The following is a 16,616-nucleotide window of genomic DNA, read 5'->3' on the forward strand; positions in this document are numbered from 1 at the left end:
TTTTCTGTTTTATTGGCTTCAGGGTATCTGAAATAGCAAAAGACCATCTCATAATTTTGGGGTCCCAAAATTTATACATGAAAATTTCAGAATCCTCTCCCCCTCGCTTTTTTTTGGCTTCTGTTGGAATGAGGGTGAACTGAGCCACAATTTTCAGTGGGAGATAGATTTGGTCCCTGGGCTCTGGATGCCAGGTATCCCAACGCTGTTTTCAGTGGGCACTAGATATGTCCTCAGGAGTCTGGGTGCCATGTCTATTGTCCACTCCAAAGTGGGATGGTAGATGGCCAACTCTACCAATACCCAATATTCTCAAACACAGATAGCGCAAAATGGATTCACAAAATGGTATCAATACATTCTAAATTTTGGGTTAATGGAAATCATGCCTTTTCTAAAACATAGAGATAAAATTAAAGTGAAAATTTTTGAAGTGTACATCCCTAATATGATTCCTCAGGGAACCGGAGCACCTTGCTATTTTCCTCTATAAGGAGCAAAAGAAAACCAGTATTAACAGCATTGCAGCTTTGTTACATGATTTGAATATTAATATTGGTAAGTTAGTGTTATAAAAAACCCTAGGCACTGCCTTATAAGCCAACCTTTAAAAGAGGATTAATTATAAAAAGAGAATGAACATGTATTTAGTACTAAAAAGTTAAAAGCAAGAAATGCTTAAAAAGTGTTAACTTTTCAAATGTAGTCTTTTTCCTTAGGGTGTGTAAAATCTACCAAGGGAACTAACTTTATTGCCAATTAGAGAAAGTGTTAAGAAGAGAGATGATTTCCAGGAGAATTCTGATCAGGTTGTGAACCTAATGAAAGTGTCTGTGCAGGATGGTATTGCCAGTGGATGGACTAGAAGCAGGGACATGTCCCACAATTAGCAAAACCTTTGAATAAGGAAGAGATTTTCAGAAGGGAGATTCCCACAGTAAACCTTAGCACTCATGTGCTATTTGTTTATTAGAGAAAGAGGTTGGCAGGAGATAGACAAAGAAAAAATCCAAATTCTTAGCTCAGCAAACAAGTTTCTGTCAATAGGGAGGTCTTTCTTGACCTATATAAACATTGCAGGTGGAGCAATTTGAACAACTTCTCAACTTGATCAAGGATTTGTGAGAGTGTGATGTTCCAGTGGTGGTTTAAATTGTTTCGGTAGCTGTCTGTTCTTTGTTTTGTTAGACTGGTAACTACTGCTGGCTATGGTTTTTCATTGCTACTCTATACAGTGAAGCATAAGAAATGTTTGGGTGTATATGATTAGGCTAATTTTGTAGCAAGCAAGCCAAATAATTGGTGAAGAGACAAAGGATATGGCTTCTTCCCACAGAATTGCTGTGAGTGTCTGGGGAGGCCAACACTTGCATTTATGAAGGAGTTCTGTCAGGGGCCCTCCCCTGGTGCTTTCTTCAGTCATATATTACTGAAGGTTCTGAGAAGAAACGGTAGGAAAATGGTTCCTACATCACAGGTGAAATATATTTACTGGTTAGTAGTGATGCAAGTTCCACCAGTCTTCACCACCAGTTCCACTTCAGATCATTGCTTGACTTTGTTGAAAACAATTGCTTGGCAGAGTCCATGAGCCACATGGTCCCAGTTCATGAGGTATACACATGTGAATGTGTGTATTGATATTTTGAGATTTTTATCCTACCAAACTAGCTCTGTCAAGCCATGAGGGGTTTACAAAATAGAATAAAAACAATAGGAACTAGTATTATAAAACTACAAACAAGTAAATGTGAAGATTAAATAGATAACAGCCACATACATCAGCTGCTAAGGCAGCACTAAACTGATATCACGATCCATTTGAAATGTTACGTCATTTACAGTTTTCCTCAAGACTGCTGACATGAGAAATATAGCAAATTTAGAATTGCTAGTTAAAGCTAGAACAAGGCTTTAAAAGTATCTGTTACATATATGGAGCCAGTCTGTCACTGTTGAAATATTTTGGAAATGGGCTGTCCCACATGAACGAATGTTTGGCACGTAGTGTGACTTTTCCATTGGAAATGCTTCATCTTTTGCAAGAGAGATCATGATGCGGGTCGTGTGTTTTTCTTTGATAGAATTAGAGTTCTATTTCTTTAAACAATGTACATAGAATTATCTGCAGAGAGGAAGGGCTAGAAACTAATGGCAAGCACATGGAGTATGTTTCATGTGCATAGTATTATATTATTGCTTATGTAACCACAAATAAAGTGCTACATCTGGCCAACTGTAAAAATAAAAAAAAATGAAAATCAACAATTTCTTAGTATGCTGAAAAAGTAATTATTTGGGAAAAGATGAGATGCTTGCTATTGAATTGTGAGAGAGAATAGATTTAGTGAGTTATTGTTGGATTAAAAATTAGTTCTACAAATCTGCCAGAAACGGAGTCTATGCTCATAAGCATGCTTACTTGGAAGTGAGTTTCAGTGAGATCAACTGGATTTACCTCCCAGCAAAAGGAGTCAGAACAGTGGTGTAAATATAGATGGCATAATCCGTGCTCCAGAGCTATTAAGCTAGAGAAATAGAGAAACATTATCAAAGCAGATACAATTGTCTAAATAATAAATCCACATCTTTTTCAAAGCAAAATTAACATACAGTGTAGCAAATATAATGGTAATTAACTCCAAAAAGATGTATTAGTTCACAACAATTCCTTGTTACAGCATGCTTTGGCATTAGTAATCTTAAATGTGCACCCTAAACTTTCAGTTCTTGCTTTTTAAAAGCCATTTTCATTCATTGTATGAAAAGTCTTCTTTTAGATGCATAAGGGTGTCTTTATACATTATTAATTTTATTATTAATGTGCTAATATGGTAGACAGCTTTGATCAGTATGAATGCGCCCTTGTTTGAACCTTGGCTGTTCTCGTGAAATACTTGTATTCATTCATTCTAGTTAAAGCAATGATTAAATTAGCCCTAATAATCCCAGCCCCAGTGGTGCCCTTTCCACATCTCGAGCCAAGAACTGGACGAACTGGCTTACATTCCCCTGTTCTAGATCTGTTGAATTCATTCTTCTAATGTCAATGCCACTCTTCTAATGTCAGGATTTTGTCATGTATGTTTCTCTTTAATACCTCTCCTGCTCCTCCTTATTTTTATTAATAAAACTGTTTGTAAAGAACATACATGACTTTGCAAGGTTGCTCCGCTCACCTTGCCAGAAACTGCTGAAATATTGTAATGGGCCTCTGTTCACCAAGACAGATCTTGTTCCATTTTTGTGCCCCCAGGGTGAAACTCTGATGCAACAGAAGACAAAAGAACAAGAGGAAGCACTAACTCGGGAGACTCTGATCATTTTCAATGACATGAAGATCAGGTTTCCAGGGAAAACAAATGAGGAAGCTAAATTAATACTTGAAGATGTAAGTATTAAGTCCATAAGAGGAGCCCTGCTTGGGTCTACCTAGTTCAGTATCTTGTTTCTCATAGAGGTCAGCTACATGTATGAGCCCTTGATGTCTGTCATAAACCAATCACTAACTCAAGGTGCCTTCTCCCAGCCATTCAAAGAGGCGGTTATCTGCCCGCTACTTAAAAAATCATCCTAGACAAAAAGGATGTGACCAATTATTGCCCAATCTCACGTCTAGGCAAAGTGATTGAAAGAGCAGTAGCAGACCGTCTCCAGGTCTTGGATGACTCTGGTGCTCTGTACCCTTTTCAGTCTGGTTTCAGGGTGGGCCAATTGCAGAGACAGCTCTGATGGCTTTAGTTGATTACTTCTGTCTGAATGTAGACAAACACCATGCTGCTTTGTTGTTCCTTCTGGATCTGGCTGAATCCACACGTACTGGCATAGCACTAAACTGTCGGAATGCCAGCATCTTCCTAGCACGATTTCTGACATCGTTGTGCCACGTGTGGATTTTGCCTCTGTCTGTAGCCTTCAATTCAGTAAATTATGCCATCCTGTAGAGTTGCTTGAAGGCAGAAGTAGATATCAGGGGATGTGCCTTGGACTGGTTTAAATCGTTCTAGATGGAATGGATTCAAAGGGTTGCTCTGGGAGTCCCAACTATCTTCAGTGTGGGAACTATCTTGTGGGGTTTCATAGGGCGCAGTCATATCACTCATGTTATGCAATCTTTGTGTAAAGCCTTTAGGAGAAATCATTCATAGTTTTGGAACTGAATGTCATCATTATGTAGATGATACCCAGCACTGTATCTCACTGTCCAACCCCCCTGGTGATGCAGTATTGGTACTGAGTCACTGTTTCACAACTGTGGTCAAATGGCGGAAAGTGAACAAATTGAAATGGAACCTAGACAAGATTAAACTGATGCTGGCTGGGAAGGCAGAGAACTTGAAAGACATTGCGCTCCCTACCTTTGATGGTGTTCAATTGACCCTTGCAGACTTGATCAAGAACCTGGGGGTTATACTAGACTCAGGGCTGCTGCTAGAGAAGCAAGTTAATGCAACTGCAAATAATGCATTCTCTAAACTTAGATTACCCTGGAAGATAGTCTCCTACCTTGGCACAGCGAATCTGTCCACTGGATCCACACCATGGAAGCATCAAGGATAGACTACTGTAATTCAGTCCAGTCAAATCAGAGACTCCAGTTGGTATAGAACACTGCAGCTTGCTTATTACTAGGAATTAAGCAAAGCATGAATATTACTCCCATTTTGCAGTTATTCCACCGGCTTCCTATCAGTTACCAGGTTCAGCTCAAAGCTTTGGCTATCACATACAAAAAGCCCTTCATGGCTTTTTACACAAGTGATAGGGCTGTGCTGTAAGGGAATGGTTCAGAGTGATGCATTGGAAAGGGCTGGGGAGTGTAGACTATACTACTGTACACTGTCTGTTGCTGTAAGATTGCTAATACTGGATAGTTCCAAGTTGTATAATATGTCATGTCAATTTGTTCAGGATTTGTTTCACCATTGTTTAGAGCTCTGTATTGGATTTCTGCTTGTTTACTGAATGTTCCAGCCATTGATCGTATTGACTTATACTATGTAATCCATCCTGAGTCTCAACAAGAAGGGCAGATTGTAAATTCATTACAGAATACTGTAAATAAATAAATTACAGAAAATAAATACAATTCTCTTTTCCTCCAACAAGTGGGACAAGAAAGCAATAGACCACTCCTCTTGCCCCTTAACAGCTGGTGTCAGCTGACTCACCACCTCTGAATGTGGGCTTGCATTTAGTCTTCATGGGTAGCATCTGTTGTGGAACCTATCCCCCTCTGCCTGAATTTCTTTAAACCCCTTTTAAAACCATCTGAATTAGCGGCCATCACTGCATTTTTCTAGCAGCAAATTCCCTTCAAGTTGTGAGAAGAACTACTTTTATATTCTGAGTCTGTTATCAACCAATTTCATTGCATAACTTGAAGTTCTCGTGATAGCAAGCCCCCCTTTTCCATTTTCTGCACGCTATGCATACTTTTATAAACCGCTACCATACCCACATCTTCCTTCACTAATGCAATTATTGAGATATATTGGAGAAAGACAACTTTCTGCTAAATATAAAAAGAATGTTGTTCAGCTTTGGAGCCTGTAAAATCTCACTTTAAATCAGAAAGTTAAAATTGAAATAAATTTATTTTCCTTAAGATTAATATTCTTTGGCAGAGAGCAATGGAAAGCATCTTTAACTTTCCCTTCACTGGGAAATTTAATTTGGCTACTCATATAATGTATAAATTGCAATGCTCATGCTTGGAAATAAACTATTTCCATTGGGAGGAGAGAGAGACCGAGCGAGCGTGTGTGTGTGTGCGCTAAGAACTATTTTCATATGTAAGGTTAAAATTTTCATTATGTTACTGTAAGACCTATGGTGGTTGCCCTGAACATACAGTTATTGTTCCTTGCATTCTATCCCGCATTAATGACATTGAGATGTCATGGGAGTGGGGAGAGGCTCAAATGCCCTTTTTATTATGACATTTGACAGCTTATTGCCATTGGTGAAATTTAAGAATGACTGTAAAAAATTAAACCTGTGTAATGCTGATTTTTGTTTTCTGGCATTTTGTGGAAACTCAATACTGTTTGATTAGTCATCTTGCAGATAAGCAGGAGGAGAGATACCAAGGCCCTTCTTTGCGCCAGCAGTACCCCCTGCCTGAAACTCCACCGGTGCCTAACTACTCTGCCATGAGAGAGAATGAATAGACTATTAATGTTCTGTTTGCTTGCCTTAACCATCAAGATCTCTTTCTTAGGCCCCTTTCCGAGACACACCTGCTGTCTGCTAAGGGAAGGCAGGGCCTGCTCAGAGTATCTTCTTCCTGAGGAGGCCTGTTCGATGGTTGACAGTCCTGCCTTTCAGCCAGTGGTTCAGTCAGATGATGCTTATGTAAAGATTGGGTAACATGGGTCAGTTTCTGCCACAGAGAAGCAGCACCTGTGTTCTTCCCTGACCATGTTCATGCCTGCAGTCACGTGACGAATGATTTGGAACAACTGACTGATTTTCCATGCTCCCTGCTGATTTTCTCCCCCACCACAATCATTGTGCGCTACCCTCTTCCTGCCACTTCCCCCACAATATTGTGAGCGTGTACAAATATCCAAGGATGGCTTATGGCTGTGCACATGTTGGAGAGATTGCTACACGACTTAACTTTGAAGTGCTAAATCATACTCCAAATTTAGGTGTATTCCTACCAAATTTTCAAGATTGCTTCATGTATCTAACAAAGCAGGCTCCAGGCTGCAAAATCCTTTTAGCATAGTAACATTTGTTAGCCTTTAAAGTGCCATAGTTACTCCAGTGCACTAATACTGCTTTGGGGTCATTTTTCAGAGGTTGCTAACTCTTAGATTTGAACTTCTCCTTACTGGCCTGTTCTTAGTCTAACATAGTGACTACTAATTACTTTTCTTATTGCTGAGGGGTAGCAGCGACAAGCCAGCATGTCGGTGTTGAATTCTATAATCCTGGAACATTTGTACATAGTTATTTTGTTGCCTATGTACAGCTATCTGTGTCTTTTCTGAGTTGTTTATAAGGCAAGTCCTGGGGCGGGTGGGGGGGGGGGAATGAAAATCCCTCTACTTTACCTGGAAACTGGAAGATTTTAAAAAGACCTTTTCTCTTTCTGTCACTGACCGCCCCCCCCCCCCGCCCCGCTGAACTTAATGCGGCTTCAGCATTTTTCTGCGCCATCTGGTGGCACAGCAGGGAGTAGCGTCTAGTAGAATTGCCAATTCTTAATGTGCTTTTGTGCTCCAAAGTAATTCTCTGTTTAAACTAAAACCCTGGAATGAACAAATATGTACCATAAAACATAAACATTTTAAAATGGGAAGCAACAGAAAATAAGCAGCCAAGGACAAGTCCTCAGTCCTCCAGTTTAATTCCAACATTTCTATTTAAAGGATCATCACAGGTAGCAGAATTGAGTCTTCTGTTTAGTACCTCAAAACTGCTGACTGTGTCATAGTAAGGTTCCCTAGTTAGGTAAACCTATGCTCTAGCATAGTACAAGACTGCTTCATATGTCTATAATAGGCTTCAGGGCATAACTCAAAAAGTTGAGGGTTTGGCCCCAAAGACACTAAATAGGTTGGGCCTCTATGCATATTGTGTGTCTTTGCGTGGTTTGAATAAAACATGCTGTTGAGTAATATTAGAGATCTTGGTAGAGCAGCAGTGCTACTTTTATATGATATCTTAATATTGTGGTCACATGCTTGAACCTTGGGTGACAAAAGCTGCTTGATTCATCATGAAATAAATGAACTGTTAAACAGTAGCAGGATTGGTATATTGAAGTGGAGCTTTCAGTTCTTCAGAGACCGATGAATTACCCACGGTCGTCAGATTAGCATTGAGGCTAAACCCCTCAGAATTCTTTCCCTGACTATAGAGGTCTTATTATCTCAAGCAATTTAGGTAAGGGAAAAACTTCTCACATTGCTATTATAGTATTGGGATGGGGAGCTGGCATGGAAGTCTACATCTTTCTCTGATGGATATGTAAGCATAGTAAGTCAAGGGTTCATTTCTCCTGCAAAGGAGTTGGTTTCATTCTCATTATAGAAAATTCCGCTCATGGATACAGGCGCAGTTGATTATGTTCACACTTCATTAACTCTTAATTTGTGATGAAAACAAACAATTTTATTTTCATACTTGTATGGTCTCTCCCACTTTGTCTTCCACGTGGAACCAACATTGAAAACTTCCAGGTTTAGAAACTCTTAACTGCAATTTGTTGTTGCATCCGTGTTGGAGTGCTTGAACAAATTGCTGATCGTCTTCGTCCTTCTGTGCAGCCCCACATTGGGACTGCGCAGGCGCAGGCCAGCCGCGGAAAAGATTTTTCTAGCTCTAAGAGATGTGAGGGGGACGTTCGGATCCACCGCGCATGCGCGCCGGTGTTCCCGCCAATTTTGAATGCATATATATCCGAACGTCCCCGGCATTCCCTCAGTTCCTTTTTCGCCGCCGTCGAAAAGGTTCTTATTGTCTAGCGTTCGTTTCCAGCGTCTCTTCGGAGTTTTGGATCGTTTCTTCTGCTGGTCGGTATTTTCCCCTTGTCATCTGTCGGGAGATACCGTTCATTATGTCGCAGACATCTTTGTTTAAAAAGTGTCATAAATGCGGCACTAAGATGACCCATTCGGACGGCCATGAGCTCTGCCTCATCTGCCTGGGCGAGGGGCATGTTGTCGAGCGCTGCTCCATTTGTATGTCCTTCACTCCGAAGGCAAGGAGTGATCGGAAGGCCAGGCTCCGTGCCTTCTTGTGGGATGCCAACCTTCTCCCCCCCAAGCCATCGGGCTCTTCGGGAGATAGGCCGCGCTCCGCCGCTCCGTCACCGGCGCCGTCTCGTAAGTCGCCAGAGCCGCTCCCCTCGGAACCGACGGGGCAACCCGTTCCGGAGGCCCGACCTGATTCCGGTTCCGGGGATCGTCCTTCGAGCCGGAAGGCCAAGAAGCGTTCCGCGCCCAAGCCGAAGTCCTCCTCCAAGCCTTCGGTTCCGGAGGCTGTTTCGGAGCCCCCGTCCAAGAAGGCCAAGGCGAAGTCGAGGGCCAAGGGCCGTGCATTGTCCCCAGCTCCGACCGTGCTGCCTGGTTCTCCGGCCGAACCAGTCCTGATACCCGACGATGTGGTGAGTCTCCACACCCCGTCGCCTCCTTGCACGCCTCCTCCGTCGGTTCCCGAGGAATTTATGCCGTTTCCGCCTTTCCCGGAACCGTTCCAATCTTTTGAGCGCTCCCTGCCGTCCGCCCCGGCGCCTTCAGAGGCCTCCGTTCCACTGCCGTCTACCTCGTCGGTTCCGATGCCTCTTCGCTGGCCTGCCCCGGTGCCTGCTCCTCTGCCCCCTTGCCAGCCGGTCGCGGGGGTTGGGAACATGACCTCCTGGCAGGATTTTGTGGCGTGGTTCCAGCAGTCGCTGCCCTTCCTGCAACATCCGTTGGTTCCGATGGTCTCCATTCCGGCTCAGCCAGTCGGGCTCCCAGCACCCGCTCCTCCACCTCCGGGCTTGCCTCTGCGACCGCCGGTTCCTGCAACTTATCCGTCGGCCCCGACCGCTCACCGGTCTTCGGTTCCGACGCAAACCTCGCCGGAGTTTTCGGATTCCGAGGATGATGAAGGTCTGGCGTCACCGTCGGAGTGTTCTTCAGACGCGGCCTCGGATCCTTCCCCGGATGACACCGTGGGTGGGCCCCGCTCATCGTCCCCGAATGACGATTACAGGCTATTCTCCGAACAAATGGTGCGGATGGCCGCCGCGCTGGAGATAGACGTCTCCTCCACGACCTCCAAGCCCAAGAGTAAGCTACTGGAGGCGCTGTATTCCGGGTCCCCCGCGTCGGTGGCGTTTCCCCCTGTGGAGGATTTTGTTGATAACGCTCTCGCGCTCTGGCAGACGCCGGCGTCCCTGTCCGCGACGGCAAAGAAGGTGGAACGGTACTACCGTTTAAAGCAAGATGATTGCCCGTACCTCTTCAATCACCCGAAACCCTCGTCGATCGTGGCTGAGGAGGGTCAGGCTCGGTTCCGTTCCGGTTCCTCGTCGGCCCCGGCGGACCGAGAAGGCAGAAAGCTGGATGGCGTGGGCAGGAAACTCTACTCATCCGCGTCTCTGGGATTCCGTATTGCCAACTTCCAGGCCATAATGGGATCCTATAATCTATTCCTGTGGAAGAGGCTGTCCTCTTACCTCTCCGACCTCCCGGAGGATCGCCGCCACCTGGTTAAGGCCCTCCAAGCCGAGGCCGTGAAGCTGTCAAAACAGCAAATGACAGCTGGCAAGGACGCCGCCGACTCTGCAGCGCGAGCGATGGCAACTTCGGTGGTCCTGCGTCGGCACGCCTGGCTCCGGTCCACGGCCCTGCCTCCAGAGAAGAAGGCGAAGGTGGAGGACTTCCCGTTCGAGGGGCCCCAGCTCTTCTCGGAGAAGACGGATGAGTCCCTCTCCCTGATGAAGAAGAATCAGCAGACGGCCAAGTCCCTCGGGGTCGCCCCCTCAGCCCAGTCGTCGGGTCCGAGGTATCGCTATGGTCGGTTCCGATCCTACCAGACCCCTTACCAGCCTTACCAGCAGCGTCAAGGGCGCTTCTTCTCGGGCCAGTCCTACGGTCACCGATCCTACTCTGCCCAGCAGCGTCACCCTTCCAGGCGCTCCGGCCGGTCCAAGGGCAGGCAACAGCCCTCTTCACCCAAGCCTTCGACCTCGGCGCAGAAGCCCTCGGTCTTCTGACTGCGCCTGAACGCTCCCCCGTTGGCCTCCGAGGGTGCTTCCTCTGCTGCCCAGTTTCTGGACAGGCTTCGACCTTTTTTGCCCTGTTGGCAACGTGTTACTTCTGACGCTTGGGTCCTGTCCATTGTGGCCCATGGTTACAAGTTAATGTTTACGGATGCACCCCCTCTCTCTCTCCCTCCCCGTTGTTCTCCATGTTGTGATGTTGTGTTACACAATAATGTTATGGAGTTGGTTACCAAAGGTGCTGTCCGGGTGGTCAATGTCTCTACTTCCCCATGGGGATTTTATTCCAGATACTTCCTTGTGGATAAGAAGGGTGGAGGTTCCCGGCCTATCTTAGACCTTCGAGGCCTCAATGGTTATTTGAAGGCTGAGAAGTTTCGCATGCTGACCCTGGCGCGAGTCATGGAACTCCTGGAAGTGGGCGTCTGGCTGGCCATTCTAGACCTGAAGGATGCCTACTTCCACATTTCTATATTTGAGGGCCACAGGAAATACCTGCGGTTTGTGTATGGGAATTCTGTGTATGAATATACAGTGTTGCCCTTCGGGCTAGCCTCTGCACCCAGAGTGTTCACAAAGTGCATGGCCACCGTAGTGGCATACCTGCGGTCCCAGGGTTGCTTTATCTACCCGTACCTGGATGACTGGCTCCTGGTGGGACCCTCGCCTGACTCTCTCCAGGCCCATATTGCCCTCACTTTGTCCGTGCTGGCTAGGCTGGGCTTGGTGGTTAATGGGGATAAGTCTATCCTGACCCCAGGCATGGCCATTAGGTTTATTGGGGTCCATTTCAATTCCCTGCTGGGTAGAGCCTACCTGCCCCCAGACCGGTTGGCCAGGCTTTCCGCTTTGGCCCGGCATTTTATGCATTGCCGGTATCAGACTGCCCTTTTGGTTCAGACTCTGTTGGGCCTTATGGCCTCCACCACAGGGGTGGTTTTCTTTGCGCGCCTGCGTATGAGGCCTCTGCAAAACTGGTTTGTCCGGAGGTACAACCCCCTCACCATGGGTCAGCACCAGAGGTTTTCCATCCCCAGGGTGGTGCTGCGCTCTCTGGCCTGGTGGACTGTCCCTGGGAACCTGTCTGAAGGTTGTCCTTTCGGCCCCTTCCTAGCTGAGGTCACGGTTTATACCGATGCCTCCAACTTGGGATGGGGGGGGCGCTGTGGACAGCTTTCGGCTCAGGGCATCTGGTCCCCATCTGAGGCATCCATGCATATCAACCTTCTTGAGCTTAGGGCGATCCGTTACTCCCTCGCTTCTTTTGCAGATGCCATTCGGAACAGGAGGGTTCAGGTCCTGTCGGACAATACCACGGCCTGCTACTACCTCAACAAGCAGGGAGGGACGGTCTCGCTCAAGCTCTGCAAGGAGGCAACGACTCTATGGAATTGGGCCATGGTCAACAACGTCCTTCCCAGAGCCGTGCACATTGCCGGGGATCTCAACACCTCGGCGGATGCGCTGAGCAGGGTGTTTTTGCCTCAGCACGAGTGGTCCCTAAACAGGGTTTACCTCGACCAGGTTTTCCGCACATGGGGCACGCCGTTGGTCGACCTCTTCGCCACTGCCCGCAACAAACAGGCCCCGCTGTTCTGCTCCCGGGCCGGCATTGGCCGCCACTCCCTAGGGGATGCCTTCCAAATACCTTGGTCCCCAGGGCTCTTTTATGCCTTCCCGCCCTTCCCGCTCCTGTACAAGGTTCTTTCCAGGGTCAGGGCCTTCCGAACCCACTGTATCCTCATTGCCCCTCGGTGGCCTCGCCAGGATTGGTTCCCCCTTTTACTTTCCCTGTCCCAGGGGCGATGCCTCCCCCTGCCTCACGCCCCGGACCTCTTAACCAGGGACGGGGTGTGGCATCACGATGTGGCTGTACTGAATCTGACTGCCTGGCTTCTGGGCACCCGGGAGTGAGCCTCTCTTCTGGAGTGCTTGGGGTGATCTTGAATGCCCGGAAACCGTCCACCAGGTTGTCCTATCAGAGGAAGTGGTCACGTTTTTCCCGGTGGTTGGCCCTGAAGGGGGTTTCTCCCTTTAGTTGCCCGCTTCCTGTCATCCTGGACTACCTCCTGGAACTCTGCTCCCAGGGCCTTGCGTTTTCCAGTGTTAAGGTCCACATGGCTGCAATCTCTGCCTTCCATGAGCAGATTGATGGGAAGACAGTTTTTACTCACTGGCTTTCCAAGCAGTTCCTGAAGGGCCTGTTCAAGACCTTCCCTCCTAGGGCCCATCCCATTCCGCAATGGAGTCTCTCCCTGGTTCTCTCCCGGCTGATGCTCCAGCCCTTTGAGCCTCTATCTTCTTGTCCCCTATCTTTGCTCACTCAGAAGGTGGCTTTCCTGGTAGCAATCACGTCCTCTAGGCGTGTTGGGGAGCTGTCTGCCCTGCGGTGTGACCCTCCCTTCCTGCAGTTTTTCCCTGGTACTGTCATGCTCCACACTAGCATGGAGTTTCTGCCCAAGGTAGTCTCAAGGTTTCACCTACAGCAAAAGGTGTTCCTCCCTTCCTTTTTTCCAACACCTTCATCCCCAGGGGAACGAGCACTACACACATTGGATGTAAAGCGTGCTTTATTGTTTTATTTGCACCGCACCAAATGTTTCAGGAAGTCTCCTGCCCTGTTTGTGTGTTACTCTGGCCCTCGCAAGGGCTCACCTGCTTCTGCCCAGTCCATCTCTCGCTGGATTGTGTCTACGATTAAACTTTGCTATCAGCATGCTGGAGTCCAGTGTCCCTTGTTGGTTACCGCTCATTCCACTCGAGCGCAAGCTGCTTCTGCTGCCTTCCTACGAGGAGTGCCGCTCCGGGACGTCTGCCAAGCTGCGACATGGTCCACTGCAGACACTTTCATCAAGCACTATTCTGTGGATGTGCATGCACGACGTGACTCGGCTGTGGGCACAGCTGTCCTGCAGTCCTTGTTCAAGTAGACACTCACACCCGCCCCCATTGGTGAGATGCTAGTTACTCTCCCAATGTGGGGCTGCACAGAAGGACGAAGACGATAAACAGGGTTTCTCACCTGTAACTGTTGATCGTCGAGTCTCTTCTGTGCAGACACACATTCCCTCCCGCCTGCCCCGCTGTGAGTGCTTGGTTTCTTCCATTGTTTCTCCGGCGGCTCAGGTGAACTGAGGGGATGCCGGGGACGTTCGGATATATATGCATTCAAAATTGGCGGGAACACCGGCGCGCATGCGCGGTGGATCCGAACGTCCCCCTCACATCTCTTAGAGCTAGAAAAATCTTTTCCGCGGCTGGCCTGCGCCTGCGCAGTCCCAATGTGTGTCTGCACAGAAGAGACTCGACGATCAACAGTTACAGGTGAGAAACCCTGTTTTTCTTGGCTACAAACTGGGCTGTTAAACCACAGTTCAGTCCTAGTTAATAATCTTGGTTTGTGGGCAAAAAAGAAACTACAGTTTGTTGAAGTATCCTAATTGATATGTCTCAACACATGGCAGTCCTTTCAAAGGAGGAAGTTTTCAATTTGTGCAAGATAAAAGAAGGGAGGGTGTGGCATGTAAACTCAAGAATGAATTGGGGTCATTTTTATTACAAACAAACTGGAGTTTGTTTTTAACCCCTGCAGCCATTGTATTGTGTCATTTGTAAGTAGTATAATTTTCTGTGACAGTCTCATCACACTAATTTAATGTTTTTGGGTTTCTAAATAGATTATGGATAACTGGAAATTCCACAAGTCAAAAGTGGCCTCATACTGGTTGATAAAGCTAGATTCTGTAAAACAGCGAAAGGTGAGTGGTATTTTTCTTTTACTGTATATTAGCCATTGACAACAGTATTTTTGCTGAACAATTCACTGTACTTTGCCCTGTATTGAGCGTTTTCAGTAGATCTTCAGTATTCCTGAAGATTTATCTATTCATCTATTGCCCACCTTTCTTACTGAAAACCAAGGCCAATTATACATTGCAAGTGCAGATTGTTAAAAGCAGGATCATGGCCATTTAGAAGTACCTTCAGTTGCCAAACTCATTGTTCCAATTTTTTTCTAAAGAAAACATGTTGTCCTAACATATCCCGTGTCAGAAGGAGATGTTACATTCATCCAGAGATAAGATTTGATGCTTTTATTGTGCACTCTAGAAGGCAACTTAATGAACTTGTTTGGATGGAGCAGTCCATTTGTACTGCAAAAAGTTGATTTTCTAGTTCTCGTGGTTCTCCAGATTGGTTGGAAACACATAATAAAGCTTAGTAACTGTAAAGTAGATCCAACCCAATACTTGTTATGAGTTCAGATCTCATACTTTAAGCCCATTTCAACACTTTCACCGGAGCACTAAAAAGATACAAGTTTCCCTGTACAAAACTCTGGCTAAGTATGAGGATTTGTGTAAAGGAATTAAAGTTCTGGGAGGAAAAGCCCTGGATCTCATACTTTGCCTCTGCCTTTTCTCCTCTCAGAGGGAAGGTTCTGTCCAAATTCCCTTTCCATTTGTATTGCAGCTGCCTTGCAGCCAATGATAGGCTTTCTGCAAGCATCTACCAGTATGTCAAGCCCAAAAAAGGCACAGCAAGATAAGAACCAGTGGTACAGAGTGGTGATTGCTGCTACTGTTGACTATTTAAATAATCTGCATAAAGGGAGGTACTGTTTTACTAGATTACACAGGCATGGAACTATATATACCATATGCTTGGTCAGCCAGGGGCCGGTTTCAGTTTTCACATGAACCCAACATATAAGATGTAAACATGATGCGATGCAAGAGTAAACCATATACACTCCATGCACAGCCCTGTAGTTGTATAAACTTGAACGTATTCATGTAAAATGCATAATTGTGTTCTGATATCTTAATCAGTTTGCTGTAAACAAAAAGTATGCTGATCTTTTGTGTAAGGCTATTTATTTATTTATGCCATTTATAGTCCACCTTTCTCACTGAGACTCAAGGCAGCTTTCACAGTGAGAGATTAGTACAGTTGATATCAAGGACATTTCCATAAACTGCCATCGAATAAAAAATACAAGTTTACAAAGTCATAGCATTAGCAAGAATCTAATATGCAGATGGAGAAATGCTGAAGCAGAACATAAGTAATTCTAGGACTGACATTAGATAACATGAAGCACAGGTTGCACATAGGAGCACATATTTAAAAGCAACAGATAGTGCATAAAGCAACAAAGTGGTGAAGTGTATGGTTCTTAACTAATTAGTAAAGCATCTGAGACCCCCCTCCCTACAATACAAGGACATTTCAACGCCATAGAGTAAATAAATGCAAGTTTACAAAGACATAACATTAGCAAAAGCCCAATACAGAGTTGAAGAAATGCTGAAATAGAGCATAAGCAATTCTAGGACTGACATTGGACAACAGAACCACCCAGTACGGTCATACTTAAAGCAACAGGTAGTACTTGGAAGCACATACTTAAAGCAACAAATAGGACGTAAGGCAACATAGTGGTGAAGTCTATGGCCCCTATCTCGATAGCGAAACATTTCTATAACACCACCTCCCTACAATACAGCCCTTCTGTCTGAATAAAAAAGCCATTTTGAATCATTCCGTTTTGCATTATTTGTAAGCCAGGAGAGTGGGGGCTCTCCCGACCTTCTCAGGCAAGCTGTTCCATAGGGCAGGGGCCACCACAGAGAATGCATGTGTATGGGCAGCTGTTTATTTTGCCGATGTGCTGGGTGGCACCTGCAAGCGACCATGTTCAGATGAGCAAAGCTGTCATGGAGGAACATAAGGAGAGAGGCAGGCCCATAGGTATGCTGGACCAAAGCTAAGAAGAGTGTTCTATGTGATATAGCCAATACCTTGAACTGAGCATGGTAACTGATAGGTAGCCAATGGAGTGACTACAGGATGGGAGTGATGTTCAAGCTCCTGCTCGCTCCTGATAATA

General features: G+C 46.0%; 1 protein-coding gene across 1 annotated transcript in view; it reads left to right on the forward strand.

Annotated features, from left to right (window-relative positions):
- TTLL7 (tubulin tyrosine ligase like 7) overlaps nt 1-16,616 on the forward strand; it is a 69,223-nt gene that overhangs the window by 32,795 nt on the left and 19,812 nt on the right. Inside the window, exons 16-17 of the mRNA XM_054980523.1 lie at nt 3,257-3,391; nt 14,401-14,481. Coding sequence (XP_054836498.1) covers nt 3,257-3,391; nt 14,401-14,481 — 216 coding nt within the window. The remainder of the gene's footprint in view (nt 1-3,256; nt 3,392-14,400; nt 14,482-16,616) is intronic.

Source organism: Eublepharis macularius, chromosome 5, assembly GCF_028583425.1.
Source record: "Eublepharis macularius isolate TG4126 chromosome 5, MPM_Emac_v1.0, whole genome shotgun sequence".
Lineage (NCBI taxonomy): Eukaryota > Metazoa > Chordata > Lepidosauria > Squamata > Eublepharidae > Eublepharis > Eublepharis macularius.